General features: G+C 47.3%; 1 protein-coding gene across 3 annotated transcripts in view; it reads left to right on the forward strand.

Moving 5' to 3' along the window:
- Window positions 1-496: 496 nt before the first annotated feature.
- The window catches only part of LOC137545193 (uncharacterized), a 33,372-nt gene continuing 18,052 nt past the window's right edge, over window positions 497-15,816 (forward strand). For all 3 annotated transcript variants that reach the window (XM_068266313.1, XM_068266315.1, XM_068266316.1), the window contains exons 1-2: window positions 497-573; window positions 7,001-7,324. In XM_068266313.1, coding sequence (XP_068122414.1) covers window positions 519-573; window positions 7,001-7,324 — 379 coding nt within the window. In that variant the 5' untranslated portion in view covers window positions 497-518. The remainder of the gene's footprint in view (window positions 574-7,000; window positions 7,325-15,816) is intronic.

Raw genomic sequence — 15,816 nt, forward strand, 5'->3', positions numbered from 1 at the left:
AGCATTGATGATATAGCGGTGCCCAACTCAGGTGCTCCGCGGCCGGCGCACGACACCAAGATCACCTTCTTCAAGTCTCTGTAAGTCTGAGCCCTGAACCCCACATGCCGGGCTGCGGACTATAGCATTGATGATATAGCGGTGCCCAACTCAGGTGCTCCGCGGCCAAGCACGACGCCAAGATCACCTGCTTCAAGTCTCTGTAAGTCTGAGCCCTGAACCCCACATGCCGGGCTGCGGACTATAGCAACGATGATATAGCGGTGCCCACGCTCTCAGGTGGTAAGCGGGAGGAGCGCGATGCCAAGATCACCTGCTTCAAGCCTTTGTAAGGTAGAATTTGGTAATTTCATCATCTGGTTGATGTGTGACGGTTCAGTGTTATTCTCTCACCTCTGAGTCCCCTGTAAACACGTCCCTCCCCGGGCAGTCACAGGACCTGACCACAATCACAGTTTCCTCTTCTACGTTCTTTTGTCTCTTTCATTTCTGCAGAACTGGAGATACACCAAAACACCATGAGAAGCCAACAGGTCCTTGTCCTGCTCTGTGTCCTCAAGGCTGCCATGTCAGGTGGGATTCCCACTCCTTGTGTCTGTCTGTCTACCTATCTAACAATATGTCTGTCTGTTTGTCTGTCTATCTATCTATCTATCTAACAATATGTCTGTCTGTCTATTTACCAACAGGGCAGAGAACACACAACAATTTTACCATAAATTCCGCCGTTAGCCTGACCCACGTTAGGTAACGCAAGCATTGCTATGGTTATGCATGCAACACTCCTCCCAGAAAATTGTTGCATTTACAAATGCTTTAGTATTGTCATGTTTATTTATTTTGTTGGCACTGGAAGAACAAAATAGAGAGAGAGAGAGAGAGAGAGAGAGAGAGAGAAGGGAAAATGTGAGACATTCCACACAAAACGTCAAAAATGGCCTTGGCAAAATTATTGTTGCCCTCAACTTCACGTTGGTATCACACCCTTTGGAAGAAATAGCTGACATTAATTGCTTTCTGTAACAATCTGAGTATCTTACATCCAAGTCTCTCAGATTTGAAGGGTTCCTCTTTCTAACTGCTGCTCTGTGGGATTTAGATCTGGACTCACTGATGGCCGCTTCAGAACTTCCCAGCACCTGTCATAAGCCATTTTGGGTTTTGTTTTTTTTTTTGCAGTGTGCTTTGTGTCATTGTCCTGCCATAAGACCCATGACCTCCGGCTGAGGTCCTGCCTTTTGACAGTGGTCCCTACATTGCACCCCAGAACTCTTTGCTGCTGCAGTTTGTTAGCAAGGGTAATCACCGGGAAGAGGGGGGAGTTTTGGTAGGGCCCCCTCAATTCAATTTGCCCCAGGGCCCCGGAGCCCCTTAAGCCGGTCCTGCTTCCACATGTAAGTTTTAGCTCCAATCTGGCATTTCTGTTTCTGTGTCAGCAGCAGCAGGTCCTCCTGTGTCCCTAGCCGCAATAGCGTCCCTTTTCCTGCAGATGGCGCGACAGATGGTGTGAGCTGACACCGTTGCGCCCTGTACCTGTAGGATGGCTTGAAGCTGCCTGGAAGTTGATTGGTGGTTTTTAACCACCACTCCAACAATTCTTTGTTGTAAAATATCATCACTCTTTCTCTTTTGTCCACTTCCAGGGAGGTTAGCTACATTGCCATGGGGTGTAGACTCCTGTGCGATATTGCTTTCCGAGGACACAAGAACATTAAGATCTCTGGAGATGGACTTGTAGTCTTGGGATTGTCCCCGGTTTTCTAGAAATGTGACTCTCAGATTCTCAGACAATTCTTTGCCCTTCTGTCTTTTGTCCATGGCCAACGTGCTACACACACAACCAAAATCAAGATTACGTCAACATTCCTCAAGTTTAGCTGGTTGCGAGCACCTGGGCATTGCTGCAGGTGAGATGGATTGCAAATTAAAAGAGCTTCTCATTCCTGAAATACAATTATTTGGTACAGTTCTGAAGAGGTGTCAACATTGCTGTCCAGGACATTTTTGATGTTTTATATGGAACGTCTGAGAAGTTTTGTGTTATTTTTCTTTTCTTTTTTTGGTTTTTTTTTCAGTGTTAACAAAATATTTATACATGACAATCCCAAAGCAATTTTATGGGAGAAGTGGTATTTTTCCTGAAATTAAAGGGGAACTGTAATGAGGGGGACTTGGCTGCTGCCATATTTATTGCCTTTTAAACAATACCAGTTGCCTGGCTGCTCCTCTAATACATTTATCCATAGCCCCTGAACAAGCATGCAGCAGATCAGATGTTTCTGACATTATTGCCAGATCTGACAAGATTAGCTGCATGCTTCTTTCTGGTGTGACTCAGACACTACTACAGCCAAATACACCAGCAGGGCTGCCAGGCAACTTGTATTGCTTAAAAGGAAATAAATATGGCAGCCTTCAAATTCTGCTCACTACAGTTGTCCTTTAATGCAAGAATGTCAATATGTTGGGGTGTAATTGTAGATGATGAACGATTGTCTATTTGTGTGTGTAGATGTGGTGACATTGTCTGCTTGTGTAGTAGATGTGGTGACATTGTCTGCTTGTGTAGATGTGGTGACATTGTCTGCTTGTGTGTGTAGATGTGGTGACATTGTCTGCTTGTGTAGATGTGGTGACATTGTCTGCTTGTGTAGATGTGGTGACAATGTCTGCTTGTGTAGATGTGGTGACATTGTCTGCTTGTGTAGATGTGGTGACATTGTCTGCTTGTGTAGATGTGGTGACATTGTCTGCTTGCGTAGATGTGGTGACATTGTCTGCTTGTGTAGATGTGGTGACATTGTCTGCTTGTGTAGATGTGGTGACGCTGTCTGCTTGTGTAGATGTGGTGACATTGTCTGCTTGTGTAGATGTGGTGACATTGTCTGCTTGTGTAGATGTGGTGACATTGTCTGCTTGTGTAGATGTGGTGACATTGTCTGCTTGTGTAGATGTGGTGACATTGTCTGCTTGTGTGGATGTGGTGACATTGTCTGCTTGTGTAGATGTGGTGACATTGTCTGCTTGTGTAGATGTGGTGACATTGTCTGCTTGTGTGGATGTGGTGACATTGTCTGCTTGTGTAGATGTGGTGACATTGTCTGCTTGTGTGGATGTGGTGACATTGTCTGCTTGTGTAGATGTGGTGACATTGTCTGCTTGTGTGGATGTGGTGACATTGTCTGCTTGTGTAGATGTGGTGACATTGTCTGCTTGTGTAGATGTGGTGACATTGTCTGCTTGTGTAGATGTGGTGACGTTGTCTGCTTGTGTAGATGTGGTGACATTGTCTGCTTGCGTAGATGTGGTGACATTGTCTGCTTGTGTAGATGTGGTGACATTGTCTGCTTGTGTAGATGTGGTGACATTGTCTGCTTGTGTAGATGTGGTGACATTGTCTGCTTGTGTAGATGTGGTGACATTGTCTGCTTGTGTAGATGTGGTGACATTGTCTGCTTGTGTAGATGTGGTGACATTGTCTGCTTGTGTGTGTAGATGTGGTGACATTGTCTGCTTGTGTGGATGTGGTGACATTGTCTGCTTGTGTAGATGTGGTGACATTGTCTGCTTGTGTAGATGTGGTGACATTGTCTGCTTGTGTAGATGTGGTGACATTGTCTGCTTGTGTAGATGTGGTGACATTGTCTGCTTGTGTAGATGTGGTGACATTGTCTGCTTGTGTAGATGTGGTGACATTGTCTGCTTGTGTGGATGTGGTGACATTGTCTGCTTGTGTAGATGTGGTGACATTGTCTGCTTGTGTAGATGTGGTGACATTGTCTGCTTGTGTGGATGTGGTGACATTGTCTGCTTGTGTAGATGTGGTGACATTGTCTGCTTGTGTAGATGTGGTGACATTGTCTGCTTGTGTAGATGTGGTGACATTGTCTGCTTGTGTAGATGTGGTGACATTGTCTGCTTGTGTAGATGTGGTGACATTGTCTGCTTGTGTAGATGTGGTGACATTGTCTGCTTGTGTAGATGTGGTGACATTGTCTGCTTGTGTAGATGTGGTGACATTGTCTGCTTGTGTAGATGTGGTGACATTGTCTGCTTGTGTAGATGTGGTGACATTGTCTGCTTGTGTAGATGTGGTGACATTGTCTGCTTGTGTAGATGTGGTGACATTGTCTGCTTGTGTAGATGGTGACATTGTCTGCTTGTGTAGATGGTGACATTGTCTGCTTGTGTAGATGGTGACATTGTCTGCTTGTGTAGATGTGGTGACGTTGTCTGCTTGCGTAGATGTGGTGACATTGTCTGCTTGTGTAGATGTGGTGACATTGTCTGCTTGTGTAGATGTGGTGACATTGTCTGCTTGTCTAGATGTGGTGACATTGTCTGCTTGTGTAGATGTGGTGACATTGTCTGCTTGTGTAGATGTGGTGACATTGTCTGCTTGTGTAGATGTGGTGACATTGTCTGCTTGTGTGGATGTGGTGACATTGTCTGCTTGTGTAGATGTGGTGACATTGTCTGCTTGTGTAGATGTGGTGACATTGTCTGCTTGTGTGGATGTGGTGACATTGTCTGCTTGTGTAGATGTGGTGACATTGTCTGCTTGTGTGGATGTGGTGACATTGTCTGCTTGTGTAGATGTGGTGACATTGTCTGCTTGTGTAGATGTGGTGACATTGTCTGCTTGTGTGTGTAGATGTGGTGACATTGTCTGCTTGTGTAGATGTGGTGACATTGTCTGTTTGTGTAGATGTGGTGACATTGTCTGCTTGTGTAGATGTGGTGACATTGTCTGCTTGTGTAGATGTGGTGACATTGTCTGCTTGTGTAGATGTGGTGACATTGTCTGCTTGTGTAGATGTGGTGACATTGTCTGCTTGTGTAGATGTGGTGACATTGTCTGCTTGTGTAGATGTGGTGACGTTGTCTGCTTGTGTAGATGCGGTGACATTGTCTGCTTGTGTAGATGTGGTGACATTGTCTGCTTGTGTAGATGTGGTGACATTGTCTGCTTGTGTAGATGTGGTGACATTGTCTGCTTGTGTAGATGTGGTGACATTGTCTGCTTGTGTAGATGTGGTGACGTTGTCTGCTTGCGTAGATGTGGTGACATTGTCTGCTTGTGTAGATGTGGTGACATTGTCTGCTTGCGTAGATGTGGTGACATTGTCTGCTTGTGTAGATGTGGTGACATTGTCTGCTTGTGTAGATGTGGTGACATTGTCTGCTTGTGTAGATGTGGTGACATTGTCTGCTTGTGTAGATGCGGTGACATTGTCTGCTTGTGTAGATGTGGTGACATTGTCTGCTTGTGTAGATGTGGTGACATTGTCTGCTTGTGTAGATGTGGTGACATTGTCTGCTTGTGTGTGTAGATGTGGTGACATTGTCTGCTTGTGTAGATGTGGTGACATTGTCTGCTTGTGTAGATGTGGTGACATTGTCTGCTTGTGTAGATGTGGTGACATTGTCTGCTTGTGTAGATGTGGTGACATTGTCTGCTTGTGTAGATGTGGTGACATTGTCTGCTTGTGTAGATGTGGTGACATTGTCTGCTTGTGTAGATGTGGTGACATTGTCTGCTTGTGTAGATGGTGACATTGTCTGCTTGTGTAGATGGTGACATTGTCTGCTTGCGTAGATGTGGTGACATTGTCTGCTTGTGTAGATGTGGTGACATTGTCTGCTTGTGTAGATGTGGTGACATTGTCTGCTTGTGTAGATGTGGTGACATTGTCTGCTTGTGTAGATGTGGTGACATTGTCTGCTTGTGTAGATGTGGTGACATTGTCTGTTTGTGTAGATGTGGTGACATTGTCTGTTTGTGTAGATGTGGTGACATTGTCTGCTTGTGTAGATGTGGTGACATTGTCTGCTTGTGTAGATGTGGTGACATTGTCTGCTTGTGTAGATGGTGACATTGTCTGCTTGTGTAGATGGTGACATTGTCTGCTTGCGTAGATGTGGTGACATTGTCTGCTTGTGTAGATGTGGTGACATTGTCTGCTTGTGTAGATGGTGACATTGTCTGCTTGTGTAGATGGTGACATTGTCTGCTTGTGTAGATGTGGTGACATTGTCTGCTTGTGTAGATGCGGTGACATTGTCTGCTTGTGTAGATGTGGTGACATTGTCTGCTTGTGTAGATGTGGTGACATTGTCTGCTTGTGTAGATGTGGTGACATTGTCTGCTTGTGTGTGTAGATGTGGTGACATTGTCTGCTTGTGTAGATGTGGTGACCTTGTCTGCTTGTGTAGATGTGGTGACGTTGTCTGCTTGTGTAGATGTGGTGACGTTGTCTGCTTGTGTAGATGTGGTGACATTGTCTGCTTGTGTAGATGTGGTGACATTGTCTGCTTGTGTAGATGTGGTGACATTGTCTGCTTGTGTAGATGTGGTGACATTGTCTGCTTGTGTAGATGTGGTGACATTGTCTGCTTGTGTAGATGTGGTGACATTGTCTGCTTGTGTAGATGTGGTGACATTGTCTGTTTGTGTAGATGTGGTGACATTGTCTGTTTGTGTAGATGTGGTGACATTGTCTGCTTGTGTAGATGTGGTGACATTGTCTGCTTGTGCAGATGGTGAGGGGTTTGCATAGTTACCTATGTAGATGTGGTGAGTTTGTCTTTTCGTTTAGATGCAGTGGGGTTGTCTATTTCTGGAGATCTGGCGAGTTGATCTATTTGTGTAGATACAGAAGCCCCGTATTATGCAATCGGCTTTTTCTCCTGCGTTTTCTCCCATGAGATAATTTTTCATCTTCTCTTTAAAATAACTTTTCCACACTCTGCAATTAAAAAAGTATCAAAAAGTAGGTGAAAAAAGTACTATCAAAATTATCTTAAGTAGTTTTCTTGCTTGCCGGTGGCTGAAAGGGCATTATTTTGACAAGTTGTGAATGTATCACCTAGCAGAAACCTCCGGTGAAAACTGTAATTGGATATGGGCCAGAGACGTTGTCCATTTGTGTGGATGTGGTGAGTTTGTCTGTTAGTAGTTTTCCTATAGATAGTTGACGTGGTTCTCTTGTGGTTCTAGCCGCTTCCCTGGATCTATATGCTGCGGTTGGAGGTCGGATTGTGATTCCTCAGGAGACCAGACTGGAACACTCCACAGGGACCCTCTGCAATCCATATACATGGAGATATGAGAAGGAGCCTGGAGTAGGCCTGAAGGAGATTGCACAGGTGACCCATGTTTGTGGGAAGACAGACTGCCGCTGGCCACACTGCTCCCTGACCAGTAACGGCAGTCTACAGCTGGAGCAGGTGACCCAGAATGACTCCGGACATTATACTGTCACCACTTACTCTACAGCTAAAGTGCAGATCCAGGAGAGGACATTTGTACTCCATGTTTTGGGTGAGTGTCAATCCAGAGGGAGATCTGCTGCAATACAGCACTGGCCACAGTAGATATCTACCTACACACCGTGACAAAATGTCACCTGAAAATTTCTGAAATCATCTTTACAGATCATTTCAGGAGGCATTTGTGTGCCGATCGCTGCTGTTAGTTCCTGATTGGAGGAATCTCTTCTCATCTATGGGGGGGGGGGGGGGGGGGATAGAAACACAGGAGCAGGTTCATGCTGCAGCAATGTTCATCCCTACGGGGCAATCACTATTGAAGAGGCCTGGAATATCAGGGGAACACTGTACATAGTTTACATTTCCATAATAAGTCATCGTTCCAACCCCGAATGATCAGAGTTGTGTACAGATCTTTACTGCTGGGAATAGTAGCCGCCCTCCAAAGGAAGGTATAGAATATAACAGGGGATAGAGGCGGCTATTGGGCATTCTTGTCACTAAATTGGGAGATAAGTCACCTCCTCATTCTTATAGCCATTAATGTATTTTATTGTTCCCGGGCATCTCTATCCCCTGCTGTAAATTTCATATGATGGTCACCCAATGCATCCGCCAGTGCTTGCTATGGGCTCTGGAAGGATGGTTGTATATGCCCACTGCTGTACAGCTGTGTATGAAGACAACATAAAGGGGATTTAGGACATATGCCCCAATTCACAGGGCATTTCTGCATGCAGGGCTGTAATTGTACTTTCCAGCACCCAAGTCCCGCTGTCACCAACTGCATCTGAATACTTATACATTTCTGTTAATGCTAAGCAATGGAATATTTTAAATTGAATGTGTGTGTAAATGTCTCACAATAGACTACTGTTTGGCCACTGATGATCGATGACTATTGTAGCCCTCTGAAATTCCCTCAGTGGGGGTCAGCTTGTTCAGGAGGAACAAGCTGACCCCCACTGAGGGAATTTCAGAGGGCTACAATAGTCATCGATCATCAGTGGCCAAACAGTAGTCTATTGTGAGACATTTACACACACATTCAATTTAAAATATTCCATTGCTTAGCATTAACAGAAATGTATAAGTATTCAGATGCAGTTGGTGACAGCGGGACTTGGGTGCTGGAAAGTACAATTACAGCCCTGCATGCAGAAATGCCCTGTGAATTGGGGCATATGTCCTAAATCCCCTTTATGTTGTCTTCATACACAGCTGCATGGTGTGGGGGGGGGGGGGATGGTTTAATGCTGGGTCAGGACAGTGCAAGGCCCAACCATCTGCCTGACAGGCATCCCCCCAAGACAATCTACTGACCTTCATCAGCCACCCTGATCAATGACCGCCAACCTACCTCCTCTGTTATTATTATTATTTGCCAAAGAGCTAAAAAATAATAATTCTGAGTGCACCGAGAATATTGTGTATGTATGGAGCATTCTGCAGTGTAAGCATTCTATTCTCATGCAAGCTGGTCATTTCCCAGACGCCCCCCCCCCTTGTACTGTCCCGTTCAGGGACTCCACATCATAGTACCCGCTTATAGCACTCCTCTGTGCAGGGCCCATATTATAGTGTCGGGGGCAGAGATGGATGAAGATGTAATGGGGCCCTAGGCAAGGTGGTGGATTTGAGGTCCTCCTGTGGTCCTAAGCTGAAGTGGAGAAAGGTCAAAGAAGGAGGCAGGTGGGCCCCTTGACACCCACTAGGCCCCAAGCACCTGCCTAGGTTGCCTGGTGGATAATCCGGTTCTGTCTGTGGGGGGGACCCACATCCAAGATATGCATCTTCTTTTATCTGAATGCATTCCCTTTCCATTGCTTCAGTAAAAGCCTTGAAATGTCAGATCAGTTTATGAAATCTGAATTTGTAACACAAGATGGCGCAATAGATCCAAAAACCTGTATCCAGAATAGTGTTATTACTCCATCCGCAGGTGGTTGGCTGGGGGGGGGGGGGGTTTATATGAAACAAAATGTACAGTATTTCAGTATCCCTCTATGTCTGCTTATTAATGATTGCTGGATTTATTATTCATGATTTGCTATGTTTTATAATAATAAGAAACAAATACAGAATGGTGTGCGCCCCCCGTTGGGTCCTACATTCCACTCACACCGCTCAGACTCCCTTCTGTCATTCATACAAGATGGACGCTCCGCATCATCTCTCATTTTTTCTTATAATTATAACTTTACATTGTTACTGATGAATAATGAATCATTAATAAACATGAATGGAGTATTTGCCGTACAGATTGAGTTGATGAAAGCAGCTGTTAGATTGGGTGTCGGGCTGTGGCTCTATAGCTGAGATAAATGGCCGGGATATAAGGAGGATGTTTCAGCTATCAGTTAGGGAGTATCACGTCACCAAGTCACCAGTATTAGGAGAATCCCTCTGGGTGGAGCTACAAGGGAGCAGCTGTTAGATTGGGTGTCGGGTTGTGGCTCTATAGCTGAGATAAATGGCCGGGATATAAGGAGGAAGTTTCAGCTATCAGTTAGGGAGTATCACGTCACCAGGTCACCAGTATTAGGAGAATCCCTCTGGGTGGAGCTACAAGGGAGCAGCTGTTAGATTGGGTGCCGGGCTGTGGCTCTATAGCTGAGATAAATGGCCGGGATATAAGGAGGAAGTTTCAGCTATCAGTTAGGGAGTATCACGTCACCAGGTCTCCAGTATTAGGAGAATCCCTCTGGGTGGAGCTACAAGGGAGCAGCTGTTAGATTGGGTGCCGGGCTGTGGCTCTATAGCTGAGATAAATGGCCGGGATATAAGGAAGATGTTTCAGCTATCAGTTAGGGAGTATCACGTCACCAGGTCTCCAGTATTAGGAGAATCCCTCTGGCACAGGGGTGGAGCTACAAGGGAGCAGCTGTTAGATTAGGTGTCGGGCTGTGGCTCTATAGCTGAGATAAATGGCCGGGATATAAGGAGGAAGTTTCAGCTATCAGTTAGGGAGTATCACGTCACCAGGTCACCAGTATTAGGAGAATCCCTCTGGGTGGAGCTACAAGGGAGCAGCTGTTAGATTGGGTGCCGGGCTGTGGCTCTATAGCTGAGATAAATGGCCGGGATATAAGGAGGAAGTTTCAGCTATCAGTTAGGGAGTATCACGTCACCAGGTCTCCAGTATTAGGAGAATCCCTCTGGCACAGGGGTGGAGCTACAAGGGAGCAGCTGTTAGATTGGGTGTCGGGTTGTGGCTCTATAGCTGAGATAAATGGCCGGGATATAAGGAGGAAGTTTCAGCTATCGGTTAGGGAGTATCACGTCACCAGGTCTCCAGTATTAGGAGAATCCCTCTGGGTGGAGCTACAAGGGAGCAGCTGTTAGATTGGGTGTCGGGTTGTGGCTCTATAGCTGAGATAAATGGCCGGGATATAAGGAGGAAGTTTCAGCTATCAGTTAGGGAGTATCACGTCACCAGGTCTCCAGTATTAGGAGAATCCCTCTGGCACAGGGGTGGAGCTACAAGGGAGCAGCTGTTAGATGGGTGTCGGGCTGTGGCTCTATAGCTGAGATAAATGGCCGGGATATAAGGAGGAAGTTTCAGCTATCGGTTAGGGAGTATCACGTCACCAGGTCTCCAGTATTAGGAGAATCCCTCTGGCACAGGGGTGGAGCTACAAGGGAGCAGCTGTTAGATTGGGTGTCGGGCTGTGGCTCTATAGCTGAGATAAATGGCCGGGATATAAGGAGGAAGTTTCAGCTATCAGTTAGGGAGTATCACGTCACCAGGTCTCCAGTATTAGGAGAATCCCTCTGGGTGGAGCTACAAGGGAGCAGCTGTCAGAATGGGTGTCTAGTTGTGGCTCTATAGCTGAGATAAATGGCCGGGATATAAGGAAGAAGTTTCAGCTATCAGTTAGGGAGTATCACGTCACCAGGTCTCCAGTATTAGGAGAATCCCTCTGGGTGGAGCTACAAGGGAGCAGCTGTTAGATTGGGTGTCGGGCTGTGGCTCTATAGCTGAGATAAATGGCCGGGATATAAGGAAGAAGTTTCAGCTATCAGTTAGGGAGTATCACGTCACCAGGTCTCCAGTATTAGGAGAATCCCTCTGGGTGGAGCTACAAGGGAGCAGCTGTCAGAATGGGTGTCTAGTTGTGGCTCTATAGCTGAGATAAATGGCCGGGATATAAGGAAGAAGTTTCAGCTATCAGTTAGGGAGTATCACGTCACCAGGTCTCCAGTATTAGGAGAATCCCTCTGGGTGGAGCTACAAGGGAGCAGCTGTTAGATTGGGTGTCGGGCTGTGGCTCTATAGCTGAGATAAATGGCCGGGATATAAGGAAGAAGTTTCAGCTATCGGTTAGGGAGTATCACGTCACCAGGTCTCCAGTATTAGGAGAATCCCTCTGGCACAGGGGTGGAGCTACAAGGGAGCAGCTGTTAGATTGGGTGTCGGGCTGTGGCTCTATAGCTGAGATAAATGGCCGGGATATAAGGAGGAAGTTTCAGCTATCAGTTAGGGAGTATCACGTCACCAGGTCTCCAGTATTAGGAGAATCCCTCTGGGTGGAGCTACAAGGGAGCAGCTGTCAGAATGGGTGTCTAGTTGTGGCTCTATAGCTGAGATAAATGGCCGGGATATAAGGAAGAAGTTTCAGCTATCAGTTAGGGAGTATCACGTCACCAGGTCTCCAGTATTAGGAGAATCCCTCTGGGTGGAGCTACAAGGGAGCAGCTGTTAGATTGGGTGTCGGGCTGTGGCTCTATAGCTGAGATAAATGGCCGGGATATAAGGAGGAAGTTTCAGCTATCGGTTAGGGAGTATCACGTCACCAGGTCTCCAGTATTAGGAGAATCCCTCTGGGTGGAGCTACAAGGGAGCAGCTGTTAGATTGGGTGTCGGGCTGTGGCTCTATAGCTGAGATAAATGGCCGGGATATAAGGAGGAAGTTTCAGCTATCAGTTAGGGAGTATCACGTCACCAGGTCTCCAGTATTAGGAGAATCCCTCTGGGTGGAGCTACAAGGGAGCAGCTGTTAGATTGGGTGTCGGGCTGTGGCTCTATAGCTGAGATAAATGGCCGGGATATAAGGAGGAAGTTTCAGCTATCGGTTAGGGAGTATCACGTCACCAGGTCACCAGTATTAGGAGAATCCCTCTGGGTGGAGCTACAAGGGAGCAGCTGTTAGATTGGGTGTCGGGTTGTGGCTCTATAGCTGAGATAAATGGCCGGGATATAAGGAGGAAGTTTCAGCCATCAGTTAGGGAGTATCACGTCACCAGGTCTCCAGTATTAGGAGAATCCCTCTGGGTGGAGCTACAAGGGAGCAGCTGTTAGATTGGGTGTCGGGTTGTGGCTCTATAGCTGAGATAAATGGCCGGGATATAAGGAGGAAGTTTCAGCTATCAGTTAGGGAGTATCACGTCACCAGGTCTCCAGTATTAGGAGAATCCCTCTGGGTGGAGCTACAAGGGAGCAGCTGTTAGATTGGGTGCTGGGCTGTGGCTCTATAGCTGAGATAAATGGCCGGGATATAAGGAGGAAGTTTCAGCTATCAGTTAGGGAGTATCACGTCACCAGGTCTCCAGTATTAGGAGAATCCCTCTGGCACAGGGGTGGAGCTACAAGGGAGCAGCTGTTAGATTGGGTGTTGGGTTGTGGCTCTATAGCTGAGATAAATGGCCGGGATATAAGGAGGAAGTTTCAGCTATCGGTTAGGGAGTATCACGTCACCAGGTCTCCAGTATTAGGAGAATCCCTCTGGGTGGAGCTACAAGGGAGCAGCTGTTAGATTGGGTGTCGGGCTGTGGCTCTATAGCTGAGATAAATGGCCGGGATATAAGGAGGAAGTTTCAGCCATCAGTTAGGGAGTATCACGTCACCAGGTCTCCAGTATTAGGAGAATCCCTCTGGCACAGGGGTGGAGCTACAAGGGAGCAGCTGTTAGATTGGGTGCCAGGCTGTGGCTCTATAGCTGAGATAAATGGCCGGGATATAAGGAGGAAGTTTCAGCCATCAGTTAGGGAGTATCACGTCACCAGGTCTCCAGTATTAGGAGAATCCCTCTGGCACAGGGGTGGGGCTACAAGGGAGCAGCTGTTAGATTGGGTGTCGGGCTGTGGCTCTATAGCTGAGATAAATGGCCGGGATATAAGGAGGAAGTTTCAGCTATCGGTTAGGGAGTATCACGTCACCAGGTCTCCAGTATTAGGAGAATCCCTCTGGGTGGAGCTACAAGGGAGCAGCTGTTAGATTGGGTGCTGGGCTGTGGCTCTATAGCTGAGATAAATGGCCGGGATATAAGGAGGAAGTTTCAGCTATCAGTTAGGGAGTATCACGTCACCAGGTCTCCAGTATTAGGAGAATCCCTCTGGCACAGGGGTGGAGCTACAAGGGAGCAGCTGTTAGATTGGGTGCCAGGCTGTGGCTCTATAGCTGAGATAAATGGCCGGGATATAAGGAGGAAGTTTCAGCTATCAGTTAGGGAGTATCACGTCACCAGGTCTCCAGTATTAGGAGAATCCCTCTGGCACAGGGGTGGGGCTACAAGGGAGCAGCTGTTAGATTGGGTGTCGGGCTGTGGCTCTATAGCTGAGATAAATGGCCGGGATATAAGGAGGAAGTTTCAGCCATCAGTTAGGGAGTATCAGGTCACCAGGTCTCCAGTATTAGGAGAATCCCTCTGGCACAGGGGTGGGGCTACAAGGGAGCAGCTGTTAGATTGGGTGCCAGGCTGTGGCTCTATAGCTGAGATAAATGGCCGGGATATAAGGAGGAAGTTTCAGCTATCAGTTAGGGAGTATCACGTCACCAGGTCTCCAGTATTAGGAGAATCCCTCTGGGTGGAGCTACAAGGGAGCAGCTGTTAGATTGGGTGCTGGGCTGTGGCTCTATAGCTGAGATAAATGGCCGGGATATAAGGAGGAAGTTTCAGCCATCAGTTAGGGAGTATCACGTCACCAGGTCTCCAGTATTAGGAGAATCCCTCTGGGTGGAGCTACAAGGGAGCAGCTGTTAGATTGGGTGCCAGGCTGTGGCTCTATAGCTGAGATAAATGGCCGGGATATAAGGAGGAAGTTTCAGCCATCAGTTAGGGAGTATCACGTCACCAGGTCTCCAGTATTAGGAGAATCCCTCTGGGTGGAGCTACAAGGGAGCAGCTGTTAGATTGGGTGTCGGGCTGTGGCTCTATAGCTGAGATAAATGGCCGGGATATAAGGAGGAAGTTTCAGCCATCAGTTAGGGAGTATCACGTCACCAGGTCTCCAGTATTAGGAGAATCCCTCTGGCACAGGGGTGGAGCTACAAGGGAGCAGCTGTTAGATTAGGTGTCGGGCTGTGGCTCTATAGCTGAGATAAATGGCCGGGATATAAGGAAGATGTTTCAGCTATCAGTTAGGGAGTATCACGTCACCAGGTCTCCAGTATTAGGAGAATCCCTCTGGGTGGAGCTACAAGGGAGCAGCTGTTAGATTGGGTGTCGGGCTGTGGCTCTATAGCTGAGATAAATGGCCGGGATATAAGGAGGAAGTTTCAGCTATCGGTTAGGGAGTATCACGTCACCAGGTCTCCAGTATTAGGAGAATCCCTCTGGGTGGAGCTACAAGGGAGCAGCTGTTAGATTGGGTGTCGGGCTGTGGCTCTATAGCTGAGATAAATGGCCGGGATATAAGGAGGAAGTTTCAGCCATCAGTTAGGGAGTATCACGTCACCAGGTCTCCAGTATTAGGAGAATCCCTCTGGCACAGGGGTGGAGCTACAAGGGAGCAGCTGTTAGATTGGGTGCTGGGCTGTGGCTCTATAGCTGAGATAAATGGCCGGGATATAAGGAGGATGTTTCAGCCATCAGTTAGGGAGTATCACGTCACCAGGTCTCCAGTATTAGGAGAATCCCTCTGGGTGGAGCTACAAGGGAGCAGCTGTTAGATTGGGTGTCGGGCTGTGGCTCTATAGCTGAGATAAATGGCCGGGATATAAGGAGGATGTTTCAGCTATCAGTTAGGGAGTATCACGTCACCAGGTCTCCAGTATTAGGAGAATCCCTCTGGCACAGGGGTGGAGCTACAAGGGAGCAGCTGTTAGATTGGGTGCCAGGCTGTGGCTCTATAGCTGAGATAAATGGCCGGGATATAAGGAGGATGTTTCAGCTATCAGTTAGGGAGTATCACGTCACCAGGTCTCCAGTATTAGGAGAATCCCTCTGGCACAGGGGTGGAGCTACAAGGGAGCAGCTGTTAGATTGGGTGCCAGGCTGTGGCTCTATAGCTGAGATAAATGGCCGGGATATAAGGAGGATGTTTCAGCTATCAGTTAGGGAGTATCACGTCACCAGGTCTCCAGTATTAGGAGAATCCCTCTGGCACAGGGGTGGAGCTACAAGGGAGCAGCTGTTAGATTGGGTGCCGGGCTGTGGCTCTATAGCTGAGATAAATGGCCGGGATATAAGGAGGAAGTTTCAGTCATCAGTTAGGGAGTATCACGTCACCAGGTCTCCAGTATTAGGAGAATCCCTCTGGGTGGAGCTACAAGGGAGCAGCTGTTAGATTGGGTGCTGGGCTGTGGCTCTATAGCTGAGATAA

The sequence above is a fragment of the Hyperolius riggenbachi genome, chromosome 2 (genome assembly GCF_040937935.1).
Source record: "Hyperolius riggenbachi isolate aHypRig1 chromosome 2, aHypRig1.pri, whole genome shotgun sequence".
Classification (NCBI taxonomy): Eukaryota; Metazoa; Chordata; class Amphibia; order Anura; family Hyperoliidae; genus Hyperolius; species Hyperolius riggenbachi.